The sequence below is a fragment of the Megalopta genalis genome, chromosome 5 (genome assembly GCF_051020955.1).
Source record: "Megalopta genalis isolate 19385.01 chromosome 5, iyMegGena1_principal, whole genome shotgun sequence".
In the NCBI taxonomy this organism is placed as follows: domain Eukaryota; kingdom Metazoa; phylum Arthropoda; class Insecta; order Hymenoptera; family Halictidae; genus Megalopta; species Megalopta genalis.
In genome coordinates this window covers 6,984,845-7,002,271 of record NC_135017.1, presented here as the reverse complement: position 1 = coordinate 7,002,271, position 17,427 = coordinate 6,984,845, and the positions used below count along the sequence as shown (strand labels likewise).

Sequence of the window (17,427 nt, the reverse complement as noted above, 5' to 3'; positions counted from 1 at the left end):
TGTGATTCATGTTCATAATTTTGTCATTTTCCCATAGGTGACGTAACGGATCTCTTTCTTTGTTCGATAACGAACAAAAATTAATAAATCTAAAATTTTTAATGTAAATACAATATTATTTCATATGAATCCGGAAAACAATTATATGTTATTGGAGAATAAGTCGAATCAAATTTGTTTGTGGTTATATATTTGTGTTGCTGTAGTTTACATTATAAAACATGTTGAGAAGCTCTTATATTTTTAGCACAATACTTACGCGAAAAATACTTTAATTGATTTCAAAGAAATATGATAATTGAATCGTTGGTTCTCTGCGATGGAAATGTTAATTTAAATTTTGCCGCCAGGAGGATGATTATTCGTTCTAAACCTTAGAGACGAACGAAAATGGCGTACCGTTCCCAGTAAAAACTCGTTGACTATCCCGTTATCGGATGCTCCGATAGAATTCTGGAAGTTAATAAAAAAAAATTGTGAAACGATAAGAAATCGACGTGGTGAGGAAGAATGTGAGGTGTGGAAGGTTTATACAGTTTTGTATACATTTTAATGCGGTCACCTGGCGAGCAAGAGTATAAAATGCCGTGACTAAAATTTGCGACGTTTTGACACGTTTACAAACGGGATAATTTCGGTATTAAATTTTGCAAACGTTCTTTGAAAGTAGCAACTTATTGATGGTACAACAAGATAGACTGGTTCAAGAACTGGAACTCGCTTATAAAGGATATGAAATCACTGTACAAACACTATGACGAATTGTCGTCGCCGAAGTGTAATGCAAAGGAGTTTTCCTTCTTTTTCTGTCAAGCCTGTATATTTTTAGTGTCGCACGATCGCATTAAAAATGCATACCTGTGAACATTAAAGTCAACAAGTGACAAGTGTTTATGTGACTGATATAGTTGAGTAAAATAGAAGTTTATTTATGTAAGAAGTGTTAAATGCTTATCAATCATGAAGAAACAGTTTTTCAGAGTTAAACAGCTCGCAGATCAAACGTTTTCTAGGTAATAATTCCTCTAAACATTTTCTTTCTGTTTACTTCTTCAACACTCACAAAATCCTCTTTATGTGTTCCATGGAAAGTAAAATGTTTATAGTAACATTGAAATCATTTACAAATACATTATAAAAGACGAAAAGCAAACAATTTATTTGATATCTTAGCATTTGATAACAAAAAGATAAGAGTGACACCTACTTCGCTCTCCCTTTCTGCATTTTTTAGTATGAAAGTTTTAATGATACGCAACCAATAATAGCAGGCACGGTATACCAAAATAACTTATGAATCAGAGAATCTTAAAATGGATTGACTTTACACAGCTTTGAATCTCAGTTTGATGTAAATTTATTGGTTTGTAAAACTGTCCCAAACATTCTTTTTTTATAGAGCTGGTAAGACAGAAGTACTGACTGATGATTTACAAGCTGCAGACAAACATGTCGAGCAAATTAGGTTGGCTCTTGTTGGATTAAACAAAAGACTTGCTAATCCTCCAAATCAAGCTATAGCACAGGATATTGCAATTAAAGAAAAACGGCTGGTAATATTTAATAACAAGAATTTGTTATTAAACTGTTTTATAGAAAAATATTCTAATATAAATTAAAATAGTAATTAAATAAAAGACATATTGCAGTTTAATTGTAATTAAACATTTATGTTTTTCTTAATATAGTAGTTTTATTTAATATGTATCTAATTTTTAGAAAAAATGCCCAGAATACGTATTAGGACAAACAATGCAAGAAAATGCTCCCGAGGATGGCCTCATGGGTTTTACGCTTACAGAATGTGGTCGCGCACAAATGTCTTTAGCGAATGAAACAATCGAACATGAAGCAAAAGTTGAACAATATGTAACAAGCCCTCTACAACATATTTTAGATACAGATGTACCAAATATATTAAAGCATAAAAGAAATTTAGCTCGGTTAATATTGGATATGGATAGTGTGAGAACAAGATATCAGCAAGCTAGCAAACACAGTGCTGGTAATTAACGATTTATAAAACAATTACACAACTAAAAGTTTTGGTTGAAATTTTCTGAACAATATTTTTGTTGAAAAGGTACGGGTGCAGCCAAGGTAGATAGTTTAAGAGAAGAATTAGAAGAGGCTGAAGCTAAGGTTGAGCAATGCAGAGACCAGTTAGCTGCAGAAATGTTTCAACTTATGTCCAGGGAAACTGAATTAGCACACACTATTATTCAATATGTAAAACTTCAAAGGGCTTACCATGAAAGTGCACTTCATTGTTTGGAAGAACTTATTCCAGGATTAGAAAGTTATATAAGTAAGTATTTTAATATTCATCAATTTTTGGAAGCTATTTTTTATTCATAACAATATCATCATCTTATTATAATATATAGAATTGAAATATTTACAAATCAGAAATAAATAATGTTTGAGTATATTTGTTTAAATCATTTCTTTAATTTCAGATGACAATGAAATGAAACCAGTTTATGGTTATCCACTTGAGGAGCACCTTAGGGTGACTAATAGAAAGATTGCTTTGCCTATCCAATTATGTGTATCTGCTTTATTACGACTGGGTATGGAAGAAGAAGGCCTTTTTAGAATAGCTGGCGCTGCATCAAAGTCGCGACGAATTAAGTTAAGTTTAGATGCTTGCTGCCTTACGTTACCAATTGCTCTGGAATATAAAGATCCTCATGTGATCGCTGGCGCATTAAAGTCCTATTTAAGAGAACTCCCGGAGCCTCTCTTAACATACAAGTAAGTATAATAAATGTGCAAATAAGGGAATAGAAAATAATGAAATTGTATGTGCACATTTTATTAATTTAAAGATTATATCCTGAATGGATGGCAGCTGCGAAAATAACAAATAACGAGACAAGATTGAGAGCTCTTTGGGAGGTGCTATACAAACTACCTCCTGTGAATCTAGAAAATTTACGGTTCCTAATCAAATTTTTGGCTGTACTCACGAAAAACCAAGACATAAATAAAATGTCACCGCAAAACATTGCTATTGTTATTGCGCCGAATTTGATATGGAGTCCTCAAGAGGATGCAAATACAATGGTGTAAGAACAGTTTTCCTTCTATACGAGTTATATAAAACGTTCTAATTTAGTTATTGTCTGATCGCTTACAACAGGATAATTTTCTATTTATATAATTTCTACTGTTATTTCAGAATGAATATGAGCACAGCTAATAATTCTAGTCTTATAGTGGATCAGTTGATTACATACGCAAATTGGTTCTTTCCTGGTGAAATAGATTTTGACCGTGATTTGGACGTTGGCATTTTAAACGGTATAGAAAATCAAATCACAGGCATGCGTCGTTGCGTTTCGAATAGTAGTCTCAGTGATCACGGTGAAAGTCCTCCACAAGGTAGTCCTAAACCGGCAGCTCGTAGAAAAAACAAACCAGCTCCAACGCCACCGAGTAGCACGACACCTGACAAACATGATAAGAAGCCCGATGACAAACCACCGCCCACACCTGACAAACCGCCCAGGCCTTTGACAACTGCGACCCTTAATCGTACAATGAATAAAGCTCATAAACAAGATGTGATAAATACAGAGTTACCAGTCAAACATGATAATAACATAGAGAAACAAGACATAAATACAGAAACAGAAGTCAAGCAACAAAGCCATGATACGAACGTAACTATAGACACACCGTCCTCAGGTTGTCCGGAACACATTAATGAAGTAATAGACGAATTACGTAATATGCACGCTGAGGTAGAAAAAAGAAATCAAGAATTACAAAAGTCAGAAAAGAAACTGAATACACTCGTGAACACAGAAAAATCTATTATTGAAAATTCATCAAACAACAAGCTAGAGATGGAAAATTTGGACACCACGGTACAAAGGATAAAACCGGTAGTCACAGAGAAACCACATCCATCCACATTGGAAAGACGGAGACCGGTTGCAGCTCCAAGAAGTATAACTAATGTAATACATAACACAGGTAAATATAATTACCGATGCTTATTACACCGTTTAAAACCTACTTGGACTTTAAACTCTCAGTAAATGTACTGTACATTTAAACATGTTTAAATAGTGTTTAAAAAAGTTCAAAGTCAATGAAGAAGTTATCATTTCTTGTTACAATTTTAACATTGTTAAAAATTGCAGAAGAATCAGTTGAGTTACGTAGAAAGACAGATAACACTAGTTCTACCAATACAAGCACTCTGGACAGAAGTAGTAAACCAGCAATACCAGAACGGCCTGCTGGATTAATGCGACCTTCGAGCCTTATCAGACAACACCCACGTCATAGTAATGAAAATTTAGACACTGAAACAGGGGTGAGTATCAGGCAATTTCAAGCGCTGTTCAACCTCAGTTTTACATGTCAGATAACCCTTAATAAATGTAGTTATTGCCAGTGGACACAACAAATATCACTGCCCGGATATTACATTATTGAAATACAATAACGTAAGCTATATTTAAAGTGGAGAACAATTCTGTTAATAGTGTATATTAATTTTGCTGGAAGTGTGAATGTAATTTTCCATAGAGGCAACGATTTTCACAGAGCTGTTAATCTGTTTTCTTTTTTCATAAAACCTGCAGCCTTTAACATTGGAAAGAGCTCACGTGTACTCGGTGGACAAACAACAGGTCAGTATAATACAAGTGCGTGGCAATGGCAATGTGTTCTGCACAACGGGCGACAACAATGGCAACATGGCTTCGAACTTGCAGAGAAGCCCGAGTGTAGGTAGTCGACCGTCATCTATGTCCTTGTACGGTGAACGATCGGAAAAGCCTGCAAAATTAAGTGCGCCAGAACAAACGAAAGCACACGTACGAACCAGATCGGAAGGGAATATTATCGATGTTCAAACACAGACTGAAACAGTAGTAGTTATTAAATCACCGCAACAACCTGTTCCGGCCTCGCCAAGGTTCCATCAGAGACCTCCAAGGCCACAGCCACCTCCGCCACCTCCACCGACCACGCGGCTTAAAACGGATCAAGAAAGTACTAATCTATGAGATCAGTTGTATAAAATGTGATTACCGTAATCATAAACGAACATTCAAAGAATCATTTTTCAAAGATCGAAGGGTTCTATGACAAGCGACGACATATGGCATTATGGAAAATGACTGCAATGTAAGTTTTGTAAATTTTCTCATTTCGATGGACGTCGAGGTGTTCTAATATCTTGACTACTAGGGAAATTCTAATTAAATCGATACCACTGTCAAAATACTATTTTCAATTGATTTTTCGTAGAGTGCGCCTGTTTTTACGTTTCTAAGCTATTACCGATGAAATAGTAAAAGAAGAAAACTTGTCTTCAAGTTCTTCAAATCTATAAGCATTTCTACCTGTATATTAACTCTTTGCACTCGAAGCCATTTTAACTCTGAATTCAAAATAGTTTTTTTGACTTATAGTACTTTTATTTTGTATGACTTTAGTGCATTTTATATGTATGAAATTGACTTTTATGACTCGTGCGACAATTGTACTTTTAACAGTTTTAAAACACATTGACAACATTAAAATTATTTTGAAACGTTATGTAACAATTTTAAGTGGTGAGTCGGAGTCACCAGTCGAGTGCAACGAGTTAAAAGTAACTTAAGAAGTTATATCTAATTTTCATACTTAACTTTAATATTTTTGCAATTTATCAGTTTTTATACCTATCACAGTAACGACGAAAGAAGTATTATAAAACTAAGAATGTAATTTGAAAATTGATCTCTAGCCTGGCATACAATTTAAGTTTGCAAATTTTTATACAAGGTAGTCTGCCTAGATAAGGCAACCTAAATATCTCCTCCAATTATGGGAGCACAACAAATATCTTGTATGCTATTTGAATGGTTTGAAGAAACCATTATGTTGCGAAAAATATTGTTTTTCTAAAGCCATTTTTTTCAAAGTTTACAAGATACCTTGTAAACTTCAAAAAAGATATTCTTGCAACGTAATGATTTCTTCAAATCATTCAAATAGCATACAAAATATTTTTTGTGCCCCCACAATTGGAGAAGATATTTAGGAGGCTTTATTTAGGCGGAACCCCGTGTATACTTATGATCAGAGCCGCCCTTAGGTTACCTATTACAAGGTCTATTATGAGAATAATATATTTTTTACGTAATTAACAAGGAAGGAAACTTCATACTGTTTAAATTAAATTTAGTATAAGGTTCTAATCTAAAGAAAATGTTTGTTCCTCTATTTCTTAGTGCCTTCTAAAATTATGTGATTGAGTGTACAATTGACTATGTATGTACAGTAGTGCTTCACCATAGTAAGGCCATGTTGGGGCAACCGGATTAGAATTATGAAGCAGATAGAGAAACTGCTTCTCCTCTGACTGGTTGACGTTTCACAGCTAAACTGTGCTGTCCTCATAGTTTCAGACAGACTACACATTTAATTTAATAATTATGTACCTACAAAAAATTCTCAAACTTAGTTTTTTGTTACATAGAAAATTTTATTTTATTCTGACATTGACATTCTCATTTCTGGAGTGAATAAGGATGAACTTTTCTGTTTGCATGAATTTGAGGCCCTGAAAAGGACCATTATTATTAAATAAAGGAGCCTGTGGAACACAGGAGGTTGTAAACGCCAGGAGCCCGAGGACGAAAAAGCCTAGCATGTATCAGGGCACGGACAAAAAGAATTTCCGCAGTTATCATTAATCCTTTTATTGCTGGTATAGATACTTTCTTCCCGGGAACTGTTATTTCATAGCTTACAAATTATAATTTGTAATATTATAATATATAATATAACAAATTATAATTTGTAATATTATAATATAACTATAATATTACAAATATATTGTATATATTTGTAATATTATAATTTGTATATAATAAATATATTCCCTTAAATCTATGTAAAGACAGAAACAGTTAACATATAATCCCCTTTATGATTCGAATAATTGTGTAATGCCCGAAAAGACTTGTTCGGATAAATACATAGAATAGCTTATTCGAATAAATGGATGGAATATATATTTTTTGAATAAGTGGATGGAATAATTTGTTGGAATAATGAATAATCGTTATCCGAATAAAATATTCTAGAGACAAGACTTCATTCGGAAAATTATATTAGTGAAATATTTATTTGAAACAATTCGAATAATTTCGAACCATAAATCACGGGCCACGAAGTGCGCAGAATGGGAGTATTGATGGCATTTAGCCCGTGCGTGAAAGTATGGCGCGAGGTTCAAAACCTTTTTGTCCAAGCCCTGGTATATACATATTTAGGCCTTTTTGACCTCGGGCCCCTCGCGGGCTTGGCTTGTCTGTTTACAACCTCCTGTGTTTCACAGGCTCCTCTATTTAATAATAACGGCCCTTTTCAAGAACTCAAATTCATGCAAGAAGGAAAGTTCGTTGTTATTCATTCCAGAAGTGAGAATATCAATCTTCGAATAAAATACAATTTTCTATGTAACACAGACTAATAAACCAAATAAATGGCTGTAATACAGCTATTTCCTCATATTCCTAGTTTTGTTGTAGATTGCGAATCGAAATTTCTAGTAGACATTTTGGAATTGTTTCATATAATTTTTCAATCTTTTTTGCCAGTAAATTGTTCTAATCTGCAATAATTCTTAACTCTAATTCTCTAAATCTCTGAGTTTGAGAATTTTTTGTAGGCAATTACTAAATTAAATACGTAGTCTTTCTAAGGGAATATGAATGCAAGTTTCAGCTTTGTTTTTCAAATTATGAAAATTAAAAATCATATAGAATTGCGAAATTATTCATTGCTTTCGAAAATCTTTCTCGTAAAGCATCGAATGCTGCCTGTCACAGTTGACAATTACTGGGATGGTTGAATTAACAAAATTTTGTAGATTCATAAACTAGAAAGTATTATCTAAAATGAAGCTGACGGGTTTTGGAAAATTGTAATTATTGTAAAAGTGGTCACTGTTTCAAGATGTTCGTAAATATGCTGGACTGTGTGTTCACTCGAAACACTCGAACCGAGTGTTTCAGATAGAGCACCTTGTAAATGGATACACGATAGAGTGAGTTTGCAAGCATGGTAAAGTGAGACAAGCGACATTGGTGTCGTCGGTGTGACTTGTTTCGCTTGTGTTGTGTTGATGTCATGTTCTCTTGCTTACTCGCCATTTCTTCTCTTTGTCTAAAACTGCGAGGACAACACTATTTAGCTGTGAAGCGTCAACCAATCAGAGAAGAAGAGCAATTCCTCTATGTACCTGCTTCGTAATTCTAAGCCGGTTGCTCCCGCACTCCCGCGTGGGCTTAGTATGTAGAAGTACGTGCTGTATGATGAGGTATGACTATATTCAATTTCACGAATTTATTTTGTAAATTTTGTTTTTCTGTTTCTGCGCGTTTGAAGGACTCTAAAAAGATACTTTTACCTTATTAAGGGCGTCCCTGCTCATAGTGTAATATAAAGTAAGGAATACTTCATTTGGTAGAGACTTTAGCAAATTTATGTTTATTTGTAGCACGGATTTGTCTGCAAATACAAGATCTTTGCTAAATAATGTTACAACGAACGAAAAGGTGATTCAATGCAAAAAGACATTTAAAATTTTTATATTTATTTCATATTTTCTACAAGAAATAATTTTGTGAATCTACCCCAATATTATAATTTATAATATGAAAGATTTTTAAACTTATTTTTTAGAATGACTAAAAACGTAGTAATAAATGAAATTGTGAAATTCTTCTAGCATATTTCAGTGTTTCAGTTTCACACAGATGAAAATTCGTCTTCATTTTTATTGTTTAAAGTTTATTTCATAAAAGTATAATTGTAAACATTTAAGTTGGTAAATTGTTTTATTTATAAAGATTCTAACAGATCTTTAAGCGCTTACAATAGAATCACCTAATTGTTTGTATTACAATTTAGTGAATACCATTGTAATTAAAAAATTTTAGCCTCGAGTATAAAAAATAGTATACAGAGAAAAGTGATTTTATTGCCAATCATTTCTAACAAAAAGATATAGCCAATTCTTGTAAAGTATCGTAATATTTTCCCATTTTTAAAAATTATATAATAAATTTGCGTCCGATTCATTTTACAACAAACGATTGCCAGTATTTAACAACATTAAGGATATGCCTAATTTGCAAAATGATTAAACCAAATATAATGATCTGGTATTTTTATTTAATACATTATTCGCCATCCATTTATTAAATGACGATAACAAAGGAAAGTATGGTAGAAAGAAATATCTTAAAAATATTATAATTTTTAGTAAATGCTTATTAGTCTTACAATTCTATCGGTATAAATTATGTAACTATTTTTAGGAATTTTAGTGAGAGCAATCTTCAGAAAATGAAGTTTTCCTGATAAGGTTTATATTTATATGATGGTAAATAATGTATTATAATGAAAATGTTAGAATATCATAATGAAAATGTTATGTAAAAAGAAAATATTTTTACTCTTATTTATGTTACAATTTTTCTTTTACTTCTTCTGTTACAAGATAAAGCAAAACTGTTCATAAAAACAGTTTAAATAAATTCTATTACTAACGGGAATGTTATATAAATAACAAAATGTCTGTTTACTTGGTGATGAAAATTTGAATATTTCTTACATGGATTTAGTGCATCCCAGTCAGTTGTGCAATATTACGGTTTTAGATAATTTCTATTTTTATGTTCTAGTTTGATTAAACCACTTAGTGGAATTTGTTAAATTTGTAGTTGCAATGTAACTAAAAGAAAATTATATTTGTTAATTGAAAACGATAAGATCTTTATTATATTTGATAATCTCTACAACTAAATTATATCTTTTGTTGAGTTTACTAGTAAATTTATTAAATTATTTATATTTGATATATTTAGGAATTCATTGAATAAGTTGTTAATTAATTTTTACATCACCAAGTATCTAGGCTAACGGAATAAATATTTTCGAGACATCTTTTATGAATTCTTTTCAAGTCATATGCGAACTTATAAGTGGTTTTTTGTAATAAGCAATTAATTAATACGAAAAATATTTGTTTATTTTCTTTAAGTTTTATTTTTACAAATGGTTTAAATACATTTGCAATTATTTCTTACTGTTATGAGGAAAATTACAAATCTTTTATATTCTGCATTTGTCAATTTAAAAATAATTATGAAAAGAATGTAGCATTCTTTCTGTATTCTGTTATGATTAACAGATTAGTATTTATGTTCCACGATAAATAACACAATGATATGTAAAAAAAAACTTTTAAATTACCATTGTGACAAGTTGTGCATTTACCTAAGGAGTGCTTAGGCTGTGAATGTAATGAAAACTGTTACAGAATCTATTTGTACATAAATAAAGAATTTATGAAAACAACTATATATTTGGTAAAAAAGTACCATGATCTTATGAATAAATCTAGCTAGTTACTATTCCATGCTGAGTAAGTATGACAATGTATTAACATCAGCAACGTCTTTGGGTTTCATACCATCGTTATCTTCTATAGATTCTGCACCAATGGAAAGTAAATATTTTACAACGTCAACATGACCGCAGGACGCTGCATAATGTAATGGAGTTTGTCCATCTGAGTCTTGTGAATTCACGTTTGCTCCTTCTTTAATTAAGAGTTCTATGATTCTTGAATGACCACGATCTGCAGCCCAATGTATTGGTAACAAACCATCTGTATCCATCAGATTTATAAGTCTTTGATCTTTTTCCAGTACTTCCTGTACCTTTTCCTCGTGGCCTTCTTTTATCCAATCCAAAAAAGTTTTATCTGTGTCGCTTATCTGTTCTTCTGCATTCAGCAAACGACTAACAGCAACCCATTTCTGTGGTTCAGATTCTACATCTTGCTCCCAAGTAGGAGATAATTTTGTCAACTCTTCTATATAAGTTATCATAGCAGCATCACAGCTCATATCATTCAGATTTTTCCAAGCTTCCCATTTTTGCCTAGCTTTCATTTGGTACCAATTAGGCTGTGGAATGTCACAAGTTCCAACTGTTGCCTGTTTATACAAAGCATAGAATTTGAGAAGATCAGTAGAATTTAATTCTGATGCTAAGGTTTGCAAGTAGCTTGCAGCTTTATTAAATGTTTGCTCGAGACTCATTATGAAGATTTCACATCTATTTCCATATTCTCTAAAATGTGCTTTTTAAAAAGTACAGTTTCCATTGCATTTTTATCGTAATATTCAACAGTACCATTGCCTGTACTAATACCGTTTGGATTGAATATAATTCTTGCTTTCTTTACTTTACCAAACACTGAAAAGTAAGATTTAAATTCGGAAGGAGAAACAGTCCAAGGAATTCTAGATACATTAAGTAAGTATCGTACAGCCATGACAAACTTATTAAGTCGCACGTTGTATACTTAATAAGTGAATAGTGTGATCTTGCATTAAATCATATATATTTACATCAGAATCTGTACCAAGTCCAGCCAACGATATATGGGTGCAAGTAAGATGCCATTTATTCAGTAAATGTTCTATGGACCAATCTGTGCTTCTTTCTTGATAGGTACAGAGAAATTTTGCATGTGGGTTCCTTTCTAGTAAAAATGCAATTGTAACAACTATGTCTTCAAATACTGCTGGCTCATAGAAACAGTCGGATCCAAGAATTAAGTCTAATGGTCCAATGGAAAATAAACTAGATAGAAATAATCCCCATGTTATACCAACAATTTGAACTTGAGACAAAATTCCATTTAGCTCACAACTTCTTCTTATATGTTGTAGACTTCTAGGCAAACTAGCAGAATCGCTTAAAGTTACTATAGCACCACATTTACTAGCTAAAATCCCAGGAAGCGCTGTACCAGATCCAAGTTCTAAAACTCTTTTTCCGATAAGTTCTTCTTTGTGTTCCCAAAGAAACCAAGCAAGTACAGGTGCAGAAGGCCACGTATAAAAACTATAACTAGCCTGAAGTAACTGTAACAAAAAAATATATTAATAAGAAACTAAACACTTAAGAGCTAACGTATCAAAGTAATATATACTAATATTTTTTCTTTGGCAAAACACCGATCAAAACTCGTTATAAACAGACTTCGAATGAAAAATAGTAAATTTATGTTCTCTTACACAAGAAATGTAAATAAAAAATATAAAAAAAGAAACTTTCGCAGAGATGCATAACCAAAAACTACGTAACACCGGTAGCACACACGAAAATAGAATAAACCACTGGTTTAACCAATAATAGAAAATGTATAAAACAGTTTGATTACCTCCGGGATATAAATCTCTAAGCTCTCGTTACACTCTACGTTATCGTGAGTTTTACGAGAGGTGAATAAAAATTTTTTCACTTGCTCAGAGACAATTCCATCGGACATTAGGCTCTCTGTGGGTGAACTGCTATCGTGTAAAATACTTTCTTCTAAACCTGGCATGACTAACTTTCAAAGCAATTGATCTAATACATTTTCATTCTGGTCGAAATTATTGAATCTGAAATGGAAACCATAAATTGAACGGTTTTCATCGTTTACAAATTAATTCGTAATGAAAAATATAATCACTATTTTGTCCAGAGTTGTCGTCGGTACACGCCAAACAATAGAAAATGCTAACATTTAGACCATATTTGAATTACGAAATGGCGGGAACTACTTATCAAAAAGTTCTATTCTTTATATTCGAATGTGTATGTCATTATTGATATGCTTACAAATATAATATTTATTAATTAAATTTCTCATATTTCAATTTTTGCAACTTAATTATAATTATATGCAACTGAATACACATTAACCAATGTAAGTGTTATATCTACACGAACTTAAAAAAGACGCTGGTATAAATTGTTGCTTTCATTAACTTTTTGTATAATTATTTACTATTAAATTTTATTAGGTACATACTCTATTAAATTCTTGTAATATGACATAATACATTATAAATAAAATTGTATAACGCGTTAATGTATGGTACAATATTTTTAAACTAATAATATATTTATAATAATCTATTTTCATATAAAATTTATTCGAAATTATTTAATATCCAATATGAAATCATTCCTTAAATACAGGAATTTACTATTTATAATTTTCTATATAAATCTATTAAAATTGATTTTCCAGTAGAATGATTACAGTGATAAAATAATAAATATCATGCTGATAAATTAATATTAAGATAGTTGTAATCTTACAATGAAATCGCATTAATACTATAGGAATACTGTAAACATGAAATAAACTACGTATTAAGTTTTATATTATATAAATCTGATATTCAATACATAAGATTTGGTGGATTGAATATAATATTTTTATGTTTTATTAAAATAAATTTTATCGATCAATCCACATATCTTATGTATACTAGAATTTAATTTTCGTTGAAATTTCTGAAACAGACTGTTATAACACATTATTATGACATTTGTGTTATTTTAGCAACACTCGAACGATTCTGTGTTACAGCCGTCTTGATTAAACATGGAGGAGGCTGGTAACGAGAAGTTCCTATCGAGAAGGCGTTCTGCTGCACTTAAAGCTTTCAAAGTTAAAGATGAACGAGTGGCAACGTTTAAGAAAGTACATACGTAATTTTAATATATACTGCTCAATCGTAATCGCTTCAAAACGATCTTTAACCAACATTTTTCTATATTTTTCCCGGTGTTAAAACTGATGTAGCGTAAACAACACCCATAGAATACTGCAGTGTTTGATTTTTTCAGGTTGCAGCAATTTTACAAAAATGTGAAACAGACAGAACTGCAGAAGAAAACGGGATACTTCTTTCCTGCTGTGACGTAGTAAAAGAGGTTAATTTAAGGTATAGCCATTTTGGAAATCATTGAATCTACATTTATGAGCATATTCATTTATTTCGTGTTATTAGTAGTAAAACATGAACCATTGATATTATAGGTAAAATTCATATAAATTTTGTTAACAGTATTATTGAAATGTAATCATAATGTGTTACTAATTAAATCTTTTCGATTGGTTGACTAGACAAGCGAAAAGGCATAGGGTAAAGGCAAGATTAGAGGAAGTAGAAGATGCACCAGAAATCTTGGAGGAGAAGTGCATGCGGTTGGCTGCAGCAATCAGCAGAGCATCATCGTTGGCTGTCTATACTGGTGCTGGTATTAGTACAGCTGCTTCTATTCCTGATTATAGAGGTACCAATGGTGTTTGGACTCGTTTACAGCAAGGAAAAGACATTGGGTAACATCAAAATTAGTAATATTGTTGAATCTCAGTAACTCAAACCCAAATAGAACAGTCAAAATCTTTCAGTTGCTATGTCTTATTAAGTTTTTGAGTTTGAAACTGTAATCAATTATTTACCGAGATTCAACTGTACTTAACAATTTGTTATCGCTCTTAATATTGTCATTTAATAAATATATATTTACAGAAATCATGACTTAAGTCTAGCAGAGCCAACATTAACGCATATGGCTCTCTATGCCTTGTATAAGGCACGTGTTTTAAAACACGTAGTGTCTCAAAATTGTGACGGACTTCATTTGCGCAGTGGGGTACCTCGTACGCTTTTGTCTGAAGTTCATGGGAATATGTACGTGGAAGTATGTAGAACATGTAAACCATATAGAGAATATTGGAGACTGTTTGATGTTACAGAAAAGACTGCTCGGTATTCACACGGTACTGGTAGATTCTGTGATAGATGTAACACTGTTTTGCAAGACTCGATCGTTCATTTCGGTGAAAGGGGCAATCTCCCGTGGCCGATTAATTGGAACGGTGCGACAAGAGCAGCGAAACAAGCGGACGTTATATTATGTTTAGGTTCCAGTTTAAAAGTTCTAAAAAAGTATCCGTGGTTGTGGCAGATGGACAGGCCGATTCATAAACGTCCTTCTCTGTATATTGTAAACTTGCAGTGGACTCCGAAAGACGAGAATGCAGTTTTAAAAATAAATGGAAAATGCGACGATGTGATGAGAAGAATCATGGCTCATCTTGGATTAGAGATACCGCAATATAATCGTGCTAAGGATCCAATATTTTTTCATGCTGTGCGACTCAAGAGTAATGAACAATGTACAACAAGTCAGCCCTGTTTGGAAGAACCGTCTAATGTTACTCATAAAGAGCTGACTGAAATTACGAACGACAACTTTCAAAAAGATATGGAACCCGAAACCAAAGAGGAAAAGGATTGCATCTCTCCTAAAAAACTAACTGAATCTATGTCTTCTTATTCTGCACCTTTTTTTACTGCATTACCATTTTTATCCATGGGTTTACCATTTCCACCAATGTACATGTGCCCTCAATTAACACCACTGTTTTATTATCCGTTTATACAAATACCGGATATGGCCATAAACATGCCAAAACCGAAGCCAGCCTGTACTTTTTGTATGGAAAACGAGGGTTCTCTCACATGTCTTTATTATCAACGAGATACAGATAATCTTTTAATAGAATCTGATAGTAAACAGATAAAAGATTCGGAAACATTGGTGATCGAGACCGACTCTCCGATTGCACCACCTAAAAATCCAGGATGGTTCGGCAAAGGATATCGCAAAGGCATGAAGAAGAAGCGGTAGCATTTACTCTCGTTAATATGGTATCTGACTTTTCCTGCTCTGTTATTATGCGAATGTACGACGTATATAATAACCCACTTAAATGTTTGACGCCTTCATATCATGACAAAATCTGCGAACATGATTTACAAATGTGTAGCGGTTTAACTTCCAGTATCGAACATTTTAATAATCAAACTAAAAATGTGACAATAGTTTTTAAGATTTAAACTATAGACAAGTTTATCTTTTATTAATGAAACTTCCATAAGTAAAATTTTATAAGTTAATTTAATGATTACTCACACGTCCAATAAGTCTGATTTCGAAATTGTTCATTTGTAAATTTAACCATAATTGATTTCATGTGAAATATGGTTTGATTCACAGTCATTACTACTGTATAAGTCGATTATGTTGTGATTTTTAATTATAAGATTTCATTTAAGCAGATGAGTGTTATGCAGATCATGATAAATTCCTAGTGACCAAAGTGATAATTTTTGATTACATTTTGTGTTCTTTTTTTATTGTTAATTTTGTATTTGTATAGTTGAATGTATTATAATTTCCCTTTTTGTTTGAAAATTGGATTTATAACTGTTGCTTGTGTGAAATTTTTGCATTTTTCATTATGTTCATTTATCATTCCACTTCTGTAAATATAACATAAGCAAACGTATAACATGGGTATTGAGGCAATTATTATACTGTTTATAACAGATCTCAAATCAAGATTACATTAGTCATTATTTTGTGCTGGTCAATGAATAGACCAAACAACGAGTTTCACACAAAAGTACATTTCTGGTTTCACATTGTCTGCAGTGTGGGAATGTTAAAAAGAGTCTTATCGAGATACATTTATCTCGTTAAAGTCCTGTCTTTTAAAGTTTATTAGACGTATCAGTTGATCTGCTCATATTACGAGTTAGCTTATTAAAATCAAAGGAAGTATAACTTACCGCTTTTAATTAATTTAAGACTGTTTTTGAGACGTACTATTTAACTAACAAGAACATTTCCCATCACTATTTATTTTAGTTGATGTAAAGAAATGTTTACGCAAAACATATAAATTTGATTACATTCCTTATGAAAACTATCGAAATTTTCATTATAAACTGTTAAATTTAAAAAGTATTAACACATCAGGTATTATAATAGTATTCATAAATAGTTACTCTTATTTATATGTTTATTTATATGAACCAATAAATTTGTACTGAATGAGATATTGCAATATGATAATTATTATTTTCTATTTTTCAGTAATTATTCTAAGTGTGTAGTTTTTAATTTCAACGTTTGTGCAATTGATATTTTTATTGTTATTTTAGTAAGCATAACATCGGAAAAATTATTTGCTAGCACTTAATCAAAATGTATGTACTTGTTACAGTCTTTTAATATGTTTAATTGTTATTAGGAAATCTTTACTAAATACATAGGCACAAACAATTACATACAATATGATTAACATTTACAAAGGTTCTTTCACTACAACAATTTACAAAACACAAATATTTATATCTACAATTCGAATTAAAAATCCCGCGTGCGATCCGATTTGAAAAATTGGCGGGACTTATAAACAAGCGAATTCGAAAGATGAAAAACATTAAGAAATATATTATTACAACCACAATTTTGTATTCACAAAAATGAGAAATCTATATATCTGAAATACACTCATGGCCATAATAAGTGTCCACTCGACTGCTTATACTTCTGATTTTCATTATAGAAGTGAAGTGGACAACTATTACGACATACAAGTATATTTCAAGTGTTTTATTTAAAAAAGTAGGTTCATATTCGAAATACATATGCGCTTCACGTATGCCTAGCGTTTCGTGCAGTCTATTCCAC

General features: G+C 31.9%; 4 protein-coding genes across 6 annotated transcripts; 2 read left to right on the top strand and 2 right to left on the bottom strand.

Moving 5' to 3' along the window:
- Window positions 1–199: 199 nt before the first annotated feature.
- Window positions 200–10,383, top strand: LOC117226470 (rho GTPase-activating protein 17). 3 transcript variants are annotated; one of them, XM_033480825.2, is made up of 10 exons: window positions 202–1,013; window positions 1,400–1,553; window positions 1,720–2,005; window positions 2,084–2,308; window positions 2,460–2,757; window positions 2,832–3,071; window positions 3,185–3,984; window positions 4,155–4,330; window positions 4,602–4,649; window positions 4,734–10,383. In XM_033480825.2, exons 1-10 carry the CDS (start codon window positions 961–963, stop codon window positions 5,025–5,027), a joined length of 2,574 nt encoding a protein of 857 aa, XP_033336716.1. In that variant the 5' UTR covers window positions 202–960; the 3' UTR covers window positions 5,028–10,383. The 3 variants fall into 3 exon arrangements, with proteins under 3 accessions (XP_076377985.1, XP_033336716.1, XP_033336705.1); XM_076521870.1 differs by lacking the exons at window positions 4,602–4,649; window positions 4,734–10,383 and adding an exon at window positions 4,402–4,595 and having other exon boundaries at window positions 200–1,013; XM_033480814.2 differs by having other exon boundaries at window positions 4,602–10,383.
- On the top strand, window positions 8,241–17,203 carry Sirt7 (sirtuin 7). The gene is made up of 5 exons (XM_033480873.2): window positions 8,241–8,335; window positions 13,463–13,576; window positions 13,723–13,820; window positions 14,003–14,218; window positions 14,412–17,203. Exons 2-5 carry the CDS (start codon window positions 13,478–13,480, stop codon window positions 15,574–15,576), a joined length of 1,578 nt encoding a protein of 525 aa, XP_033336764.1. The 5' UTR covers window positions 8,241–8,335; window positions 13,463–13,477; the 3' UTR covers window positions 15,577–17,203.
- On the bottom strand, window positions 10,030–11,129 carry LOC117226520 (acyl-CoA-binding domain-containing protein 6). The gene has a single exon (XM_033480973.2). It carries the CDS (start codon window positions 11,127–11,129, stop codon window positions 10,434–10,436), a length of 696 nt encoding a protein of 231 aa, XP_033336864.1. The 3' UTR covers window positions 10,030–10,433.
- LOC117226516 (histone-arginine methyltransferase METTL23) lies at window positions 11,126–12,648 on the bottom strand. Its single transcript, XM_033480959.2, has 3 exons — window positions 12,554–12,648; window positions 12,260–12,482; window positions 11,126–11,960 (listed from the first exon to the last, which is right to left on the bottom strand). Exons 2-3 carry the CDS (start codon window positions 12,422–12,424, stop codon window positions 11,376–11,378), a joined length of 750 nt encoding a protein of 249 aa, XP_033336850.1. The 5' UTR covers window positions 12,425–12,482; window positions 12,554–12,648; the 3' UTR covers window positions 11,126–11,375.
- Window positions 17,204–17,427: the final 224 nt, after the last annotated feature.

Coding starts and splice junctions, on each gene's coding strand:
- LOC117226470 (XM_033480814.2), top strand. CDS start 961: ATGAAGAAACAGTTTTTCAGAGTTAAACAGCTCGCAGATCAAACGTTT. Junction 2,006..2,083: donor AGCTAGCAAACACAGTGCTG/GTAATTAACGAT, acceptor TTTGTTGAAAAG/GTACGGGTGCAGCCAAGGTA. Junction 2,758..2,831: donor GAGCCTCTCTTAACATACAA/GTAAGTATAATA, acceptor ATTAATTTAAAG/ATTATATCCTGAATGGATGG.
- LOC117226520 (XM_033480973.2), bottom strand. CDS start 11,129: ATGAGTCTCGAGCAAACATTTAATAAAGCTGCAAGCTACTTGCAAACC.
- LOC117226516 (XM_033480959.2), bottom strand. CDS start 12,424: ATGCCAGGTTTAGAAGAAAGTATTTTACACGATAGCAGTTCACCCACA. Junction 11,961..12,259: donor TAGAGATTTATATCCCGGAG/GTAATCAAACTG, acceptor TTTTTGTTACAG/TTACTTCAGGCTAGTTATAG.
- Sirt7 (XM_033480873.2), top strand. CDS start 13,478: ATGGAGGAGGCTGGTAACGAGAAGTTCCTATCGAGAAGGCGTTCTGCT. Junction 13,577..13,722: donor GAGTGGCAACGTTTAAGAAA/GTACATACGTAA, acceptor TGATTTTTTCAG/GTTGCAGCAATTTTACAAAA. Junction 13,821..14,002: donor GTAAAAGAGGTTAATTTAAG/GTATAGCCATTT, acceptor TTGGTTGACTAG/ACAAGCGAAAAGGCATAGGG.